The sequence below is a fragment of the Mchenga conophoros genome, linkage group LG4 (assembly GCF_057382185.1).
Source record: "Mchenga conophoros isolate Kocher_MC1m ecotype Shallow Benthic linkage group LG4, M_conophoros_male_GT1.1, whole genome shotgun sequence".
Taxonomy (NCBI): domain Eukaryota; kingdom Metazoa; phylum Chordata; class Actinopteri; order Cichliformes; family Cichlidae; genus Mchenga; species Mchenga conophoros.
In genome coordinates this window covers 16,497,448-16,517,014 of record NC_140529.1, presented here as the reverse complement: position 1 = coordinate 16,517,014, position 19,567 = coordinate 16,497,448, and the positions used below count along the sequence as shown (strand labels likewise).

Sequence of the window (19,567 nt, the reverse complement as noted above, 5' to 3'; positions counted from 1 at the left end):
AGCGAAAAGACCCTTTCATGTGACATTTAGAGACTGACTGAACTTTAGTCACGTTACTTTACACACAGTGAGCTCACGTAATACTAAAAACAAAAACAGGTCAGCATAAACCCCTGAAGCACCAAAAAGCAGAGATACTGATGCATTTAAACATACTCCGAGATGCAAAAGCATCCTGTTACAGTCTGCATGTACTGTGCATTAAGTTTAACTCGGGCAGTATTTTCAGAATCTTCTAACATTAAATGAGATCGAGGCTTCGCCGGTTCTCAGCAACAGTCAAATGGAAGGGAATTACTGGCAAGGTGCTTTTAATGGGAGAAGCCACGGTGCACCCACCCTCTAACCTAATATATACAAATAGCACTTATGGCACTTTAAAGCTTCATGTTAATGAATCACTCACAATAAATGGTAAGTGGTAATTGATTTATCTGCCATCTAGCAACTTGGCTTTAACAGCAGCACTACTTCATAAAAATGCAGACCAGCAAAAGCTGCTTAGAGGTGCATTGCTATTATAGCAGTTATGAAGTTATCCTACACTTGCAAGCACAGCTTGTTTAAAAGGTGTTAATTGAACCCATTGGTGATTAAATTTCTAGTTTTAGCTCTGGCAAGAAAATACATCACTGCTGTAACAGCTCGAAAAGGCCCAAGGGCTGAGCACAGAGAGCGCTGGAAACTGCTTGCGTTTAAGACAGGATGTTTCAGCTTTGCCTTTAAGTGTATCAAAATGTAGATCTACATTCAGTTTGTTGCCATTTTAGCTTTAAGCTTTTACAGATACCAGCTCAAAGACCAAAAACTATGAGCAAATGAGCTATAATAGAGCTGCACACTAGCATGACTTTGCTCCATGAATAAAGCATTGGTCTGGTTTTTACTGCTGTATAACTGGCATTTTAAGTCTACTTTAACACTCACTGTAATAATTTCAGCATTACTAAAAGACGACTAAGCTGTAGAAATGTTCAAGTCATAAAAAACACAAAAGTCAGACATCACTTCGGAACACATGTGCACTTTATTGGGATTGTTTAGTCAGTGTACAGGTTGGCCCCACCGGTCTGGCACCCCATGTTTACCCCATCATTCCGAGACACCCCCTTGCCCCACCACCCCAGGGATGAACCTTCCAACATGGGGGGGAGAAGAAGTGAGGTCAGGATGAGGGTTTGCATAACAAAAACAAAAATTAAACAGGACCAAGATTTTCTTTTAAGGCTGAAAGTACAAAAAACCCAGACATAACTTACATACAAGCGATACTACAACCATGTTAAGTATGCGCCAACCACTGGGCAGCCTTCACAGAGGCAAATACGTATCTGAACAATGCAAGTTAACATTTGGAATCATGTGTCTGAACAATGCAGTTAACAAACATTTGGAATGACCTAAAGAAAAACAAAATGTACATTTTTTTTAAGCCCCAGATGAGACTGCAGAACCCTGGGGTGTCTTTTTTAAAACCTAGCCAAAAACATTACTGTCTCCTTCATCGTTCCAGTTTTTTTAAATCCTGAGTCAAGCGCCAAAAATAACTGAAGCCATGCCAATGAGTTGGTCATCTATTCTCTGCGCCTGAGTTGTGTATGAGAAATGTGTGGTGTGTGGTTGTTTTGCACAGAGCTGAAGTTGTTGGGCGTTTGGTTGGGGAAGGGGAGAAGGAACAGTCTGTTTAGAAGCATTTGCGGTGGACGATGGAGGGGCCGGACTCATCGTACTCCTGCTTGCTGATCCACATCTGCTGGAAGGTGGACAGGGAGGCCAGGATGGAGCCTCCGATCCAGACGGAGTATTTACGCTCAGGTGGGGCAATGATCTGCAGGACAATGAGGCAGAGTGTCATTGGGATGCTTAATAATTTTTAAAAAGCGCATTAACTGAACCCCTATGAATGCCACTAGAAGGCAAGTCAGCTCACCTTGATCTTCATGGTGGATGGGGCCAGGGCTGTGATCTCCTTCTGCATCCTGTCAGCGATGCCGGGGTACATGGTGGTACCTCCAGACAGCACGGTGTTGGCGTACAGGTCCTTACGGATGTCGACGTCGCACTTCATGATGCTGTTGTAGGTGGTTTCATGGATTCCGCAGGATTCCATACCTGAGAAGATACAAGACACCAGTTAGCAAGTGGAACTGCAGGACACTATAAGGGCCCAGTTTGCATGTGAGGATTTAATAAGCGGTGGATTTCTGTTGGAAACATACCCAGGAAGGAAGGCTGGAAGAGGGCCTCGGGGCAACGGAACCTCTCATTGCCAATGGTGATGACCTGTCCGTCAGGCAGCTCGTAACTCTTCTCCAGGGAGGAGGAGGAGGCAGCGGTGCCCATCTCCTGCTCGAAGTCCAGGGCGACGTAGCACAGCTTCTCCTTGATGTCACGCACGATTTCCCTCTCAGCTGTGGTGGTGAAGGAGTAGCCACGCTCTGTCAGGATCTTCATGAGGTAGTCTGTGAGGTCACGGCCAGCCAGGTCCAGACGCAGGATGGCGTGGGGCAGGGCATAACCCTCGTAGATGGGCACTGTGTGGGTCACACCATCACCGGAGTCCATGACGATACCAGTGGTACGACCAGAGGCGTACAGGGACAGCACGGCCTGGATGGCAACGTACATGGCGGGGGTGTTGAAGGTCTCGAACATGATCTGCAAGGAGAGGGAGAACACATTTTAGCTTTACAAATTTAAAAAGACAAGTCTAGCTTTTGTGACCACTGCACTCACTACATGCTTTAGAGTGAGGCTGACTGAAGTTAGTCGAATAAAAGTGCAGAAAGTAAACATTCCTTCACACTTGTGCAAGTAAGTCAATGTCTAATAAAGTGCAGAGCTACTGCGCTCCTAAATAGACACAAGTGCAGGTAAGGCACACAGTCAAGAGACCTGTTGATGATAGATCATCTTAGAGAAGAGAGTTCCTGGAGGAGAGGAGGGAGGGGAAGGAAGGAGCAAATGAGAATGGAACAGAAGGAAACTGGGGAGATAAACAGAGGTCTGGAAAAAGTGTACCTGGGTCATCTTCTCCCTGTTGGCTTTGGGGTTCAGGGGAGCCTCTGTGAGCAGGACGGGGTGCTCCTCAGGGGCAACTCTCAGCTCGTTGTAGAAGGTGTGATGCCAGATCTTCTCCATGTCATCCCAGTTGGTCACAATACCGTGCTCGATGGGGTACTTCAGGGTCAGGATACCTCTCTTGCTCTGGGCCTCATCACCAACGTAGCTGTCTTTCTGACCCATACCCACCATCACACCCTGAACAGGGAAATCAGTTTTAGTTAAAAAGTCAAAAGTTACACAATTTAGAGAAATTAGAGAAGTGTTTGCCAAGTGATAGCTGAACTACAAACATAATATTAACTGTCATTAAATTGAACAATTTTCTTGATATAGGCTTGATTTGCGACACAAGTCACAATTTAAGGTGGCATTAAAAGTAGACATGCGCAGTCGCTAACCTGATGCCTGGGGCGACCGACGATGGAGGGGAAGACAGCACGAGGAGCGTCGTCTCCGGCGAATCCGGCCTTGCACATACCGGATCCGTTGTCAACAACCAGTGCGGCGATTTCATCTTCCATGGCTGAACTGTTGAAGATAAATGAAAAAAGGATTAACACTCAAGTCTGCGGCCATTTCGCTTCCACTTCCTGTTAACTAGCGGAAGTTCACGAGCTCTGCCGCTAGGAGGAGCTCGTGCCCCACATTCCGAGTAAGCCAGACAAAAGGAAGTGGCGCTGCGTTCTGTTGTTACCATATAAGGACATGGTTCGGTTTTGAGCAGCTTTGCGGCTACCGGCGCGTGGCGCGACGCCAGAGCGGCAACGCACGGCAAAAAAAGAAAAAAGGGAACAGTCCACATTACAGAAGAGCCGACAGACCACTCCCTTCATTTTACTATCGTTACAACCAGCGCCCTCCCACTGTTGCTTAATCACGCTCGCTTTTATGAACCTTCTAAGTCCTTTGAGTGAATATCACTGCGTCATGCAGCAGCACAGTCATTCATTGCACAGCACGAGACACTTAAAGGCTGCAGGTATAAAGAAAAAAGATCAAGTCTGCAATTACTTAATACTGAAGCTAGTTTATGAGAAGAGAAGTTGCATAATGAACTTATGCAGACTCATGAATGGTCACAAGCGCTTGACTGGTGATCCATTTCCTGAAAGCCACGCCTTTTCTCGGAGTGAAAGATCAGGCGATTGATTGGCAATTTCCTCATTTCTTTCTTGTCACAGCTAAGAAAACTAAACTGATCGGGACATATTCAGTCACTTGAGCTATTACTCAGTTTATCACCTTTAAAAGAAAGATAAGCTAGGCCTTTTATCTTTTTACCGCAAGCCTTAAACTGACACCAGATCAGGTTAAATAAAAAAGAAATTCAGCTTTTAAAAGCGTGTGTGGGAGTATCCAGGATAAACGAGAGACTTAAAACTGCAACTGCTGCAAATCTGAAGGGCGTGCTAGCATGATGTGGCTAGGCTAATATGCTAAAGTAGGTCACACCCCGCCGCATCAGGCGCACAAAGGGAGCAGCCGGGATCCAGACAGTCTCAACTCGGAAACCCTCTTCAAAGTACCCTGCCTGGGATCAAATGCCAGGCGTCGCCACAATCCTGCAAAAAACGTGTACGACTACACGGTAACAAACACCGGTTTTAGCGCAACCATTAACTCATAGGATGCCATTTACTAGAAGCCGGCTCCATCCAAAAGCACCTGTGAATCGCAGCAGCAGCGCTAATGAACTTGTCTGCAATCATAACAGTTCCTCGTTTTGTTTTGTTTTTTTTTAAAAAAGAAAAGCCAAACACAAGATACAGATACTGCTGTTTAACAATCAATACAATTCTTGTACGGGAAGACAAAGAACCGCGTGGTCCCCGACGACAGTTTGCATTAAGGTGAATAAATTCATCCATGTTTACATAAAATAAACAAATCAGCTCGTTGTTTACTTGATAAACATCCTAAAATAAGAATTTATAAATAAGGATTTCTCCGTCTCCTTACCTTTGGGTGGGGGGCTTTTCGCTTTAAGGGAAACGGTTTCAGGCAAATGATATCCCGCACAAGCTGTGAGTGTGACGGCGCTCAGAGTGAATCCGTTAGCTGTGGGCGCTTGTTTTTTATACCCAGTCGTTTGCCTGGCTCTAGCCATAAAAGGTAAACTTTCGGAATTGCGCCCCCTGATTGGTCCGGCGTCACTCACTGGGCACGTCGCGTGCACGCTATGGTGCACCGAGCGCTCGCGATTCGAGAGAGAGAGAAAGAGAGAGAGGGAGGCGATAATAGCAAAGGATTGGAGAAAATAAAAGGGAAGGGATTGGTGTGGCGAGGCCTACCTAGTAAGTCTTAATGTGTAGATATACCGCTGTATGTTCAGGTTAAATGACGTTTATTGTTTATTAAAAGTGAAATATGTCCCTGGTGCAACTGCTCAGAGCAGTTTGTTATAAACATATATGAACGTTAGCAGAGCTCAGCACCCAGGACTCCTCCCTGTGAAGGCTGCAGAGGCCTCAGGCTTTTTTTTTTTTAATCAAAAGGCTGCCCTCTCTCCCGGTTATTCAGCCTGGAATAACCTGGCATTATTTGATATTTCAGACATCGAAGTAGGGTGGGGGTGATGCTGAGGTTGCCTCCACTTTGAAAGGCAGATGTGAGCCCAGTGGGAGTCACAACCACTGCATCACCAGGTCAAAAGCTTAATGAACACAGAGCTGTGGAGCTGCCCCTCCACAGGCTGCGGAATGACCAGCTTGCTGTGTGTAAGGCCACCCCCTTGTCCACTGATGCTAGTTGTTTCTTATAAAGTTCATTTATATATCAGGTATGTGTCCTTCATGGTTGTCAGGTGTCCTGTAAATAGCTACCTCTTCCTCTCTGTTTGAGATACAATAGCATAATAAAGGTGTGTCATTTCAGGGGATAATGGAGGGGGGAATCTCATGCTTGTCTCAGATTTTTATGCTCCACTTGGTTATTATGGGTGTGATTCCTGCTGATTACTATGAAGCAGGAAGTATTAAAACTCCCTGCTCTATCAGACCGACGGCCAACACTCCCATGCCTCTAGCTTAATCACTCAGTAGATCCCCTTTGATTGACCTTTATTTAAATAAATTAAAAAAACCCAGGTTTTATTTACCAGTTTCAGATAAAACACACAGGCACACACACTGCGCCCATTTCCACTTCCTGTTCTTGTGTGAATACACTTTAAAACGTGTGATTTTCGGCCTTGCTCACTCCCTGAGCAATGGGCCCAATCTAACCCCTGTCACAGACTTATGCTGCGGGGTTGACCTTAGGCCTGCAGGCAGGCAACTTTCCATCAACGATTCACTGCTGTATAAAGGTTTAACATTTAATCATACCACAGTGTGAAGGTTTGAAGGTTTTACTTTAACCCCACTCTTCCTCTGTGGTCCCCCATTCCTTTCTCATCTATCTCTCATTAAATTAAAACAGCCTGCACACCAATCCAGCCATCCCTCCATTCATTCATTCATTCATTCATTGCACAAGCATGCAGGTTATAAAAATGGTGAGGTGGCCTCAGTACCATTTAAAGCCACACTCACAGCAGCTCCTTCTCTTCCCCCCCCACACCACTTCCCTTTCCTCTCTCAGTTGCATCAACTCTTGTGTATCTCGTTGTTCCTGCCCTCTGTTCTTTGTCATGTTGACTTTAAATGGCCATTTAAATGGACCCTTATAAGCCTCTTTTAAATGAATTACAGCTTCCTGTAGTGTGAAACGGCGCGGGTGAGACCTGCACATTTTAACCCTTCTTCCGGCTGAACTTTAATACTTGGTGATGTGCAAATTTGTTAAAAGCGATCAAATCAAGTGTTGGTTTGTGCACAGACTCATGCAGATGCAGTTAGAGGGCTTGCACATGCAGGGAAGAGTGTTTGTCTTCTGGCTACACTTGCTAATTTACAGGTCTTAACTCTCACCTAGACTTTAGCGATGTTGCCTTGAACGCTTAAAGTTTTATTCATGTTTGTTTTATCAGTATTAAAATTGTATTTCTAATGAATAAAACAATAAAAAACAAAGCAAAAGCATGAACCCTGTTAATGGAGGTTTGAACAGAAACCAGAGGGTTGTGTCTCTGTAATGGCGTAAACAGGGATTGGCTGGGAAATGTTTAATCCGGCCTCAGGGAGTGCCTGTGGGATTTTGAATTCACAATGTGTGTCTATGCAACGCATATTCGTGCATAGGTGAGTCATTGTTCCAACCCACAGCTCCAGCTCCTACTTTGATTCAGGGCAAAAGCATTTAAAGGAGGATCTATTGTTTTTTTGTTTAGGTTTGAACTCTACTAAAAAGAAGCTTTCCATCATTTACATTTCAGAATAATCACTACTGATGTGAGGCTGGACCTCAGTGAGGGCACTCAATGCATTCTCGTCTTTAAAGCCAACTTTTTTTCTGATTGGTTGCCATCACAAACAGAAGGTATGGGCGTGGCTTGTGTGTACCTGACGGCCATATTGGGTCATGCCATGTACACTTGATATCAGTTCTGTGACATCATGCAGGACCAAAAGGATAAAAAAGTGCTAGGCTTGAGCTTTTGGCTCAATATTTGAACCTGTGGCCATTTAATATGACATCCACTATCGTAGCTGCGACAACGGCGTCGGAGCTTCTTCGCTCACTCCTGTATAAAGAATCAAAGCGGAGCTCAGGTTGTCAGTCAGCTTGGGCAAGCATGTATTTATGTATGTTTGCATACAGCTCTCTGGTTGGAAGTGAGAGGTCTCTGGTTAAGTGCTATGTTGTCAACACTCTTCAGTGGGAAATGTGTACTCGCCAAGTGCTTGGAATGCTGTCCTGGAAAGCCTCCTCCTCCTCCACCTCCTCTCGTGTATCATACCAGCATGTGTGTGTATGTTGTGTAAGTGCGTGTTTGTGCTTACACCCAGTGTGCCAGCCAAAAACAAGCTTTGACCCTGGGCCCTTGCTGCCAAGATCCTTACTGCTATAAAGCCACCTAATGAATTTTTCCGGGGATTTTTTTCCCCCCCAGACGGGAGTTTACACACAGTCACTTGAGGTGTTGTGTATAATAACTATTACTGTGATCACTGGTTTTCTAAATAGACCACTTGTCAAGCTAAGTGACACTTTAATGTGAGAAGCGAGTGAAGAGTCAGGGAGGGTTAGCCATTAGACATGGAACTACGCCTGAAAAGGTCCATCTTTTCTTTACAGTGTGGATCCGCCACATGACCCAATGAATCTGCTGCCAGCAGCCCCGTGCGAGGTCCCGTCTACACGCCAAGTCCGAGCTGTTTTGATGACACAAGGAGGACTCGCACGACATCAGGCAGGTGATTTTTAAGTTATGGCAGATCCGTGTGTATTATGTAAGCACGCCAACAGGTGATCTCGTTGGCTGTTTTTTTGGCTGAAGCCAGGTATTACCCCGGCCACGTGACGAGTCAATCAGTAACCCAGTGACCGCAGCAGCATTTGTGTTTATGTGTTCTTTAAGGGACGGGAGCTAACCATGACCTCGTACTATCTTTGCTGACTCTGCTTTTATGTGTCTGAGTAATTTAGAGCTCACCGGCGACCTTTACATAGATCTGACACTGTGTCTGTGTGACTAGTGAGAAACAAACAGTGCTCTTTTGCATGAAAACACACACAACCTTGCAAAGTGCACGCCAGTCACGTGTGTCTGTGTACACTTACTGGTCAGTGATTTGAAAAAAACCCTGCTGTGACGTCAGCACCTCAGGTTTTGCTCTTCAAATAAGGTAAGCAACCAGTCGGCCGGGAGCGACAACACAGAGCGATGCCACTCCCTGAGTTGCTAAACCCGTCCCACCGTGGCTTCCTGTTCCTCTTATGAGTAAAGACGCCACAAGTTTCCCTTTGCGCTCAACTCGGCAAGGCCATTATTGGCTAACTCGCTCGCGCTGTAACCTGTTTTGGCTCTGTGTCTACACTCATGTGTCTCTTCTTCCTCTTTCTGTCCCCTTCATCATCAAGAGAAATAAGACAGTCCACGCCATGTTTGTGGACGTGGCACTGAGGCTGAAATCAAGGCTTTTTTCTTTCTTTTTTTATTGGTCTGTGTAGGAAGGTTAGAGGAACCACAAAAGGCCTTTATTTGTTGATGACTAAAGCCGGTTTAGAGGCTGGACAAGAATCATACACAGTTACATATCAGCTGCCTTGAGTCTTACTGTTACAAGACTGCAGCTCAATACAAAAAACATTAGTTGCAATTAGCTTTGCCAGAGGCTGAAAGCTCAATGCTGATGTCAGATGAGGGATGGGAAGCAGTGATGGCAAGAGCGAGCGATAAAAGCGATAAAACCATCAAATGGGATCTTGGTTGAAGCTAAGATGAAAATGGAAGCAGAAGAAGATGTCGAGAGGCGTCTTGATGTCATCTTGGAAATGCATCCTGTTTGTCGCCCGCAGGAGTTTCATTCTTGGTTCCCTGCGAGTGTTTTGTGTGACAGAGCAGCAGGAAAACAGGAGGCCAGATTAGCTTCCCGGTTACAAGCTTAAGGTGAATGCAGCTATCCGGGGATTTTCTCCTTTAGATTAATGGCAAAGTAGTTTAAACAAATACTTTGAGTACACTTTCGGTTTCTGGAGACTGACTCCAGCAACAAGTGAGCACGAATATGAGAAATAAGGGAAACCGCAACTGGGGCTCTCTGCAGGAGAAAAGGAACAACAACAGCACCTCTATAGCTGAGTTTAGCTTCAGGGGACAATAACTAGTTGCTGTTTTCCATGGTGATCTGTCCTGAATCCCTACACTATATCCTGTCCACACACGGGCTATTTCCCCAACTGCCAGCTGCTCAGAACTGAGCTGAAAGGATGTTTTTATAAATACAAAGACAAGCTGGATGTTTTCCAGTCTGCACTTTTCCTGCTAAGCTAAGCTAACTGGCCGGCTGCGTTGTGCCAAAATATTATTGCCCTTATTCAAAATGTTGCAAATGACTTGTTGGTATATAACCTGTGAAACATATGTCAAACCTACTGTATCTCTTATGAATGCCATCAAGTTATTCTGAGCCACAAACAACGTTCCTGCAAGGCAGAAGCTGCAGTCGGTTTTTTGACAAACTGACTTTTACATAGCCTTTATTTATCTGGCTAAGACATCTCACCTACATTAACGTGTTCTTTTTTTTAATAGAGGTCAGGCCAAGAGCGCAGCAGAAATTACAACAAATATAACATCACAGTTGTATAAAGATATTTTTAGTAGCCAAAAGGGACTGAATTGGTTACTGTGTAGGTACGATTATGCAAACTTATAAAGATACTTCCAAAACTGCTCTTTCTTGAGTTATACATGTCCGTACAACTCACTGATAAATCCAGTTGACTTCAGTCTTTTTACCAAAATAAGCAAAGACAGTACACACACAAAACACACACAGAAACATTGGAAATCACTTTTTAGCACAACACTGGCTCTGGTCTTATATTTCACAAACATCAGTGAGGTCTTGTCTATCCAAGTAAACTTCTGGTGTTTCTTTCTTTTTTTTAGAGTCATCTATCCGCCCATTTTGCTGAGCAGACATTTCTCTCCTTTTCCCCTGTCAAACACACACACACACACCCGTTTGTTTCCCTCTTGTCTTTGCAGCCTGATTAAAAGTGACTTGCTGACCGATTGTTTGCCATCTGTGACTGGTCATAGTTTCAGAGAGGGAAGCCCTATTCACCGTTCTTCCCTAGCCTCGCTCCCTTCCACTCTGCCTCCCTCCTCTTTGCGATGCAGCCAATGGATTGGTCGTCTGCAGCGTCATTGATCCGCAGGTCACCGTGGTGACAGTCTGACTCCAAGGCACGGGCCAGTTACCAGCTGTGTGTGTGTGTGTGTGTGTGTGTGTTGTGCCTGCCAGCTGGCCAGTTCGTGCTTCAATTGGATTAGCTTCCCATTTATGGCCTAAATGGATTCTTAACGCCGTCCCTCCCCACCCCCCCACCTCACGACTTCTTAAATGCACTAGCTATAGACACACAAATAATGTACTGACCACGCCCCACGCTGCCACCCTGATGGTATCTTATGTCATTTATCCTAATGCATATAACATATATATAAATAATGGATGAAACTCTTAATTGTCTTTTGTGATTCCTGGCATTTTGTGATCCTCAGATGAGTTCATCCCCAGCAGTGAGGCTGGTAGTTCAAATGAATGTACATTGCTGTTGATTTGCCTGTTTGGCACTTCCTGTGTGTTGGACTCTTCAACGAATGTGATTTATGTGTGTAGATTGCAGGCCACTGCAAGAGTGCCACCCTGGTTTTTGAAAGTCATGTGATTATGACCACTTTTCACACTTTTTTTGGTAAACAAACAGAGTCTCTCTATAACGGTTAAACAGTTATAATAAGGTACAGTGTTTTTCTTTCTCTCTCTCTTTCCTCTCTGCCTCTTCCTGTGCACCCACCTCACTTCCTCCTGTAGCTCTGGGCCCTCATTGGCCCAAATTTTAGGCCGAGGTGCCTTTTAAGGGTGCTATATGTTACTCAGGTAAACTGATGACAAAGCAGTCTCAACCATGAATGGAGAAATGTCAACGCAAAAGCGGCACATGTAGAGGACCTCAAGCATTTGTTACGCTAGAGGTGCAGTTTTTTTTACACAAAAGTGTAGAAATGCATGCAGGCTTGCACACTTTTAGATGTAAAAGCTCATTTGCAGGATATATGCATTACTGCTGCACAAGCTCAGAAGACTGACAGCTTTATCTATCTCTGTATCTAATTCTATCTCCTACTCATGCACACACACACACACACACACACACACAATCCTTAGTCACCCCCTGCACGGTGGTGGACCCAGGGAGGCTTATGTCTCCTCTACCATCTGTCTCTGTCTAGTAGGAGGGAGCCTCCTCTCACATTGGCTCGTTTCACCACTTACCAGCCCTCTGATTGGCTTGTGTGGGAATTATGAGCTTCTTACAGGCTGCGGCCACGCTCCCACTTCCTGATCTACCTTACTTCATTGCTGCCCCCACTAAAGCATGGCGAGAGAGGTCAGCCACCTACTCACGCCCATGCATGCTCTTTGGTCTGCAGTCCTTGGTGATCGGCTGTTTGCACACTCCTTACATAACATGACAGCCTGTCCTCTTATTTCTGCATTTCCCAATTCCCTTTACATGTTCTCCTCTGTTTCATTCTCTGTCATTTACTTCCCCCTCTGTGTCTCCTCCTAAATCAAAAGTCAGTTGCTGACCATTCCCTCAAAATAAAGCGTCCGGGGGAATTGTGGCATCGTGCCGAGTCATATCTTGGTCCACACCCTCTTTTCAGCTCTGGAAATCTATCTCCTCTCCTCTGCATAGTAACCAAGCCCACCCTTTCCCATTTGCCACCAAAAAACAAGTTCAGTGCAGCGCTGCAGCATGCACCCAGTGGCCCCCGAATTTGCTGCTGAGTAAAGTTTACATGTGTCGCTGGGCTTTGTCGTCGTATTGTGACACCTCGCTTTTGTTTTAAGCCGGCGGGGGAGGCTTATGCGTGTGTGCCGGTGGAGTATATTGTTTTTGCACAGGGCGATTTCTGTTCATTTCTGTTTGCAGTTCCCACCCTTCTCTTCTCTCACACTGGCAGTTTGAATGAGCTGCCTGTTCAGTGCTGATTGGCTGCCCGCAGTTGCCATATAAGGGCATAGGCCTGCAGCAGAGGCAGGAAGTGGGGTAAGGAGGAAGTGGAGAGACGGCTCTCAGAGGCCGGCAGCAGAACGTGTGGCTTATGGAGGATTCATAAGAAATTTGCCACACCTTTTCTTTAATCCCTTTTTCTCCAGATTCTCTTTTCAGTTTCTAATCCCTTTAATTTATGACACAATCATCTCCTCCTCTTCATCTGACATAACGATTCCCATCAATCATCTCTCTTTTCATCTTCCGTTTTCCTCCGCTTCTCCTGCCTTCTGTCTTAGCATCCCTTTCCCCTGACGAGCACATGTCAGGGAAAGCCGGTCATCCATGGGTACCACCCGCAGTACCTGTGCTTGAAATGTGTACCCGGAAGCCTCTTAATCACTCACGCCAGCGTTTTTTCAGCTTAGTGCAGCATATTAGCTTTACTTTACAAGTGCAGAGTCCAGTTGGAACTGGGCAGCAACACATGGCAACAAAGATTTACACGAGTGAAGCATGACATAACGCGCCGGCGGGAGGCATCAAAGGAGAGGTCTCCATTTCTTCTGTCCACATCTGAACATCCAGCAGAGATTACAGGGGGAAGGGGGGAAGGCAAGCGTGTAGGTTCCTGTGCAGACTGAGGGATGTAAGATGGAGGCTGCAGTTTTATTTATAAAGTCTGAATAGTCTCCTGCCACCACTGTGGTAATCCAGTCTGGATTTATAAAGATAAACTCAAAATCTGCACTTACCCACCCCCACTCCCAGGACTATGGCAGCCAAGTCAACCTATGAGCTTTGGCAGCCTCCAGGAAGTTTTGAAACTTGAGCTCTAGTGAGTAGCCTTTGTTAAATTTCAGATTTTTTTAAGCTTGTGAGGGGACTCGTGTTTGAAAACGTTACCTACTAGGTAGGTGTATGTAAAAAAAAAAAAACCCTATGAGCCCAAAAGCTGAGGCCTCACAGTGTTTGAAATGCTCAGTTTTACACAATTATTTCTTCTAAAGCTCTGTGTGATATTACAGATGTGGGCACAGCAGCCCCACCCACCTGCTGTTCAAATCTTCTGTTTTACGAGGGGCAGCCAGTCAGAAGACAGTTAGCTTTAAAGGTTCTGGGAAGAGAGGGGCTTATTTCAGACAGATGAGGGCCTGCTTTAAATGAGGATCAATTTGAATAGCGACTCATGCAAAGCTACCCTTACAGAGTCCAAAGAAATGAATGAGTTCTTGACTTCTTTACAGGCTTAAATAACAAAAACAAAACTCCAAATCACTCCCTTGTTAAATAAATGAGCTGAAAAGCAACATAACAGGGCGCCTTTCGTGTAATTTAATTTCATTGGCTGATTTATAGCGGGATTAATGATCAATAAATAAAATGGGCTTAATTATTGTTTTCATCTGTTACATAAAGTTAAACGTTTTTTCAGTTACAATGGGTACACTATTATGATCCAGGTGTCACGCAATGAAGCAGTTGGCCTGAAACTCTGGGGCGGTTGGAGTCTGGTAATACCTGCAAAGTGACTGTGACAGAGAGGATGACAGTGCTGCCAGTCTGATTTCACAACTCCCGCACCACTTTCTTCCGTCTCTGCAGGGTTTGTTTGTGTTTGGGTTGGAGCGTGAGGTATTTTAGAGTACATTTTGAGTGCATTCTTCATCAGTTTCAGTGCCAGAGTGCGTTTTCCGTGTGACCTGGGTGTGCATTAGTGAGGCCACGCCCTCTTGTTAAGACTGACGTCCATAAAAGGAGATCTTTAAGTTTGTCACATGACAACAATCTGAGGAATGTGAGTCACATGGGATGCCATCTCAAGGAAATCAGCTTCACTCCCTAAGGACTGTGTTGTGTGCGTGTCTGTGTTTATCTTATTAGTTATGAGCTCTGTGTAGACACATGATGTATCAGTGTGTTACTGATGAACAGTGCTACTCTGTGTATTTTAGTAACTTTCCCCTTTCTTTGACTTCATGTGTTTGTCCGTGCATGACTGTGTGTGTGTGTTGCGTGCGTGCGTGCGTGCGTGCGTGCTTGCTACATTACAGGGGAATTCACAGCTCGAGAAATTTCACTTCTCGTTCAGTTGTGTTTCAGTAACTGGAAACTGCAGAGGAGGACGTTCCAATTTCCTTCTCTGTCAAGAGAACAAGCACTTCTATGTGTTCGTGTGTGTGTGTTCGTGTGTGATTGATTGTGTACTTCATGTGCGGCCTGTGCGCCTGTCAGTTAAGTACAAAGATGGGTGGGTTCAAACCCATTGATGCTACACAGATCGGCACACTGATGTGTCTACGAAAGCTGGGAAACAGCAATAAAACCATTAGATCCTGATGATGAGCCCTTCATACATGAAGAGTGGACCTGTAACACACATCTGTGGTCATGTAGAAATGAAAATCAGCACTCACACCACTTCCTAAAGCTGACAGTGTGGGCTACATGCTGATGCTGCTCTGTAGTGCCTCCTACAGCTGCTGATCCTCGACTGAAACCACACGGTTGTCACTTTTTTTTATTGCTACACACACAAAGGGACTTCCTCTTTTTTCACTATGAGGCACCATATAAGGTCAACGTTTTGACAGGTAGACACCAATACTTCGCACTCAAAGTTCAACCACGAGCACTTATGGCAAATGCGTTAGTCATATCTGGGCAAAAAACCAGGCTGTATAAACCACCTTTTCTTTCATCGCTGCGTATCTGCAAGCGTGCGTGTTAGTCATCGTGGGGACAGGAAATTTGAGGCAACAACCCGATGCCTGCCTTAGCTGTCCTCAGCATACCCGTTTGCGTGTTTTGGTTTTTTTTTCTAAACTGGACCAACAGCATTAGATAGGTTTCTGTTTTAGCTTCATTTAAATATTCCTGAGTTGAGGATTTTCATTTCAGGACTGCATAACTGGTCGGCCCTGCTTGACGCCATTTGCTTGTTTTTGCAAGAGATTTTTTTTTATTGCCAGCAAACAAAACACCAGGCTTTCTTTTCAGCTAGTGTGTCTAGTGTGGTTAACTTAAACAGCCTGTAGTTTAACCAGAATGTATCTGTGAGGCCGCACATAAGTACAGTAAGGTTCTGTAGCTAACATGAAAGGTAAACACTTCATTACAACCCAGAATGTAAATTGAGGTAGCGAGTCTGAAGTCCGGGGTGTGCAGAAAATCAGATAGTTATGAAATACCCTGGACTGACCAGCTTACGGCACATCGTCTGCATGTGATGCATTCAGAATAATTCCTTTGAGATGAAGTAGGGATAAAATGCATGAACTCAGTGTAATTCTTATCATCTGAGGAATGTGCTGTGTGTGAGTTATGCTACGGGAAACCCATAAACAGATTCTGATTCAGGCTTCTGTCAGACACTGACCCTCTGTGCTGACTCAGCTCTGTGCTCAGGCCGCCACCTCACTGCCTACCCCGGGCTTTTACACCATGAGAAAACTTGGATACATTATCGATCCTCATCTGAATTCGGGCATCCCTCTTTCCCATCACAACCTCTCCCCCCTGCTCCTTTCCCATCCCAGAGCTATTACCGCCCTGACCACACAGCTGAGATCCCACCTCAACCCTCCGTCCAGACACGCACATGCCAGAGGGGAAACGGGACCTCAAACAGGATCTCCAAGACTTAGGTACTTTTCTCTGGGATGCCACATAACTTCACCATCTCTCTCTTTGTTTGACAGTCTGTCCAAATAAAACACCCCTTCTTTCCTTCTCTGCTTTTCTCCCTCCCTCCAAGTCTTCTCTCCCCCCTCTGCATTGTTGTATTAAGCAAGAAATTTGCACAAACCTATGACCCAGTTGCACTCCCGTTTCCCTTTTCAATGTGGGCACATATTCACTTCCTGTCAAGTGGTTACAGTGGAAAACACTTTACTGCTTCAGCGTGTCTTTTATTGGAAGCGCAGGCAAAGAGGGAAGACGTTAGCAGAGAAACTAGCTAAGAAGACACAGGGAAAAGAGCCTTGTGTGTGTGTGTGTGTGTGTGTGTGTATACTGTTACATGTAAGTAAAAACATCTGTGTGTGTGTGCATTACAGGCAAACACATGGGATTCCCTAAGCAGTGGGGAACTACATTTTACCAAACACCCCAAAAATGTAGGTCAAGGGGCGCAGCAGTTTTCCTAGCACTGCTGCATAAACCTGAACGCACACACACACACAAGCATTAGCTGTGACTGTGCTGATGTGCAGGGAAGGAATCCAGTGTAAGCAACTGTAAAAACACTTTGTGAGGCCTTCACTTGCAGCTGCGTCCGCTGGTGTCATTGTTCTACACAGGCTGATATGAAAATGTCCAATATGTGTGTTTAGCTTTGTATGTGTGGGTGTGCCCTGTGTTAAGATATGGCCACAGTGGACAGGAGAAAATGGAGATTGGGCTTTTACAGGTAGATGACTCCCTGCACTGTCATTGGCTGAGGAATGCAGGTAATCACCTGGACTGGATTGCCTTTTAAGGAAACAGACCGGCTGTAAATCTCTCTCTTTATCTTTATCTCTCTGTCACACATGCACACGGACATGCACACATGTGACCATTCGTTTTCCTTCACCTCTGCGTCCCTTTTTTTTTTTTTGCCTATTTTAGCTTTGAGCTCTCTAAATTCTTTGTGACTTCTGTCATCAACTTTCCTGTCACTCCTGCGCTTGAACGCACCCCTCTGTGTTATGAAAGGCTTGAAGGGGAAAGTGGAGAAACTGGGCAAAGACAGAGGATGAGAAGAGGGATTGAGAGAGGTAGTTACGCCTTTCTTGGCTCATCTGATTGTAAGCTGATAACCTGGAACATACTACCAAGCTGTTACATAAGGGATAGGAGACACCCTGAGATAGTGTGTGTGTGAGACACAGTAAGCAGCAGTCTCATTTCTGTTTTGACCCCCAGCCCCCTCCCCCATTTTCTTTCCTACAGCACAGACAACTGTGTTAGTCACACTGCCATTAACTTCATGTGAAACAATCTGCTTGGATGTGTGATCCAGTGTGTGCTTTCAGAGCGACCACATTATAGCTGAGAGGAAATGGAACATGTTATACGTCTGGCTCTAATTCATCTTCCTTATTCTGACCCGATTTTAATAAATATCTGCTCGTGTGCCTGATATTGAACCGGTGTAGCTGACGTACATTAGAGGTCGCTGAATGTCCTACAGAGTTATTTAATGGAAAGTCCTGTATCATTTCAGAAGTGAAAATGGGCGTGGAGGGGCAGTTTGATGGGGAATTGTGGTCTTGATTGCATAAATTATTAAAAGCAAAACTTGAATAGAAATTCCCTGCACTCTGTCATCCCCCTGAATGCATCATTCACCGTATGAGTGGGATAATATGCATATTTTTTATTCTGCTTCTTTAATAATCAGAGATTTAAAAAAAGATTCCTGTCTGTCAAAAATCAAGCGATGATGTGTGAAATGTTGTAAAATGACTTTAGAGTATATACTAAAGTATGATATGAATGTTAGGTCTGCCTCCCTAGCATGTAGCAGCATCACACAGTTGCTGCACATCTGTGATGTAAGTCTTCTGTTCCACCACATACCAAAGGTACCCTACTGGATTTAGATGTGGTGACTGTGGAGGTCATTTGAGTACAGCCAACTGAGATGATTTTAGCTTTGTGGCATGTTATCCTGTTAGAACAGGGGTGTCGAACTCCAGGCCCCGAGGGCCGGTGTCCTGCAGGTTTTAGATAACATCCTGGGTCAACACACCTGAATCAAATGATAAGTTCATTGACAGGCTTCTGGAGAACTTCATGACATGTTGAGGACATAATTTAGCCTTTAAATCAGCTGTGTTGGATCAAGGACACGTCTAAAACCTGCAGGACACCGGCCCTCGAGGCCTGGAGTTCGACACCTGTGTGTTAGAAGCAGCCATCTAAAGATGGATAAAGTGTGGTCATAAAGGGTCAGTAGTATTTAAAAGAATCCTCGGTTGTTACTAAGTGATCCAAAGAGTCCCGTGAAAATATCCCCCACATTATTACACAATCACAAGCTTCAGTTTCCTTTTCTTAGCTGACAGGAGAGGCACCTGGTGTGGTCTTCTGCTGCTGTAGCCCAACTCAGAAATGCTTCAGAAATGCTCTTCTGCGTACTTTTGTTGAAACCAGTGGTTATTTGGGTTACCATTGCCTTCGTGTGAGCTTGGGCGTGTGGGTGAATCTCAGTAGATGATCATTTTCTGAAAATACTCAGAACAGCTAGTGTGGCACCAACAACCACGCCCTGTTCAGAGTCACTGAAATCACCTTTCTTCCTCATTCTGATGCTCACTAGCTTGACTGTGTGTACATGAATAAATGCTGCTGCATTTATAAATAAATCCCGTGGCAACTCATTCGTTTTTTGCACCATAAATACCTTGTTGGTGTAATAGATGAGAGTACTTTTCTTAAGGATAAGGTGATATGTGACTAATCCCAACTGGAAACGTGTTAGGTTGAGCAATGAAACAGTTAGGCTGGTCTAGTAGGAAACACTGAGTTGTGCATTATGTAACTCATATTTAAATTAAGCTGAAGTTGTTTTGTTTTTCTCAGCTTTGCATGTAGGTTTGGTTCCTTTTGAGCTGTACCAGGAACTGAAAGCTGCAAGATGTTCCATAACAACAGTGTTTCTAAAAGCGGTATTCCAGAGAATCTCATTGGGGCCATGTTACAGTTGCCTTTTAGTAGGAAATGTAACTTCCTGTAATTAATAAAGTGATAACATTTTATGATAGGGAGGTTAATGATTTCTTTGTAGCATCATGGGTGAATAAAACATTGTGTTCTACTCTATTATGATGTGTACCTACTGTGTGCGGCCCTACGCTGGGCTGAAACCAGTGTACCCGGATGTCTGGCTCACGAG

At 44.8% G+C, this 19,567-nt stretch overlaps 1 protein-coding gene across 1 annotated transcript; it reads right to left on the bottom strand.

The window, feature by feature from the left end:
• Positions 1-1,008: 1,008 nt before the first annotated feature.
• actb2 (actin, beta 2) lies at positions 1,009-5,183 on the bottom strand. Its single transcript, XM_085270685.1, has 6 exons — positions 5,026-5,183; positions 3,465-3,594; positions 3,022-3,261; positions 2,220-2,658; positions 1,931-2,112; positions 1,009-1,828 (listed from the first exon to the last, which is right to left on the bottom strand). The coding sequence occupies exons 2-6, from the start codon at positions 3,585-3,587 to the stop codon at positions 1,685-1,687; spliced, it is 1,128 nt and encodes a 375-aa protein (XP_085126811.1). The 5' UTR covers positions 3,588-3,594; positions 5,026-5,183; the 3' UTR covers positions 1,009-1,684.
• Positions 5,184-19,567: the final 14,384 nt, after the last annotated feature.

What these genes read in the sequence shown, in the direction of transcription:
- actb2 (XM_085270685.1), bottom strand. Translation starts at nt 3,587, where the DNA reads ATGGAAGATGAAATCGCCGCACTGGTTGTTGACAACGGATCCGGTATG. An exon ending in ACAGGGAGAAGATGACCCAG is followed by an intron (nt 2,659 to 3,021) that starts GTACACTTTTTC and finishes CTCTCCTTGCAG; the next exon opens with ATCATGTTCGAGACCTTCAA. An exon ending in CATCCACCATGAAGATCAAG is followed by an intron (nt 1,829 to 1,930) that starts GTGAGCTGACTT and finishes ATTGTCCTGCAG; the next exon opens with ATCATTGCCCCACCTGAGCG.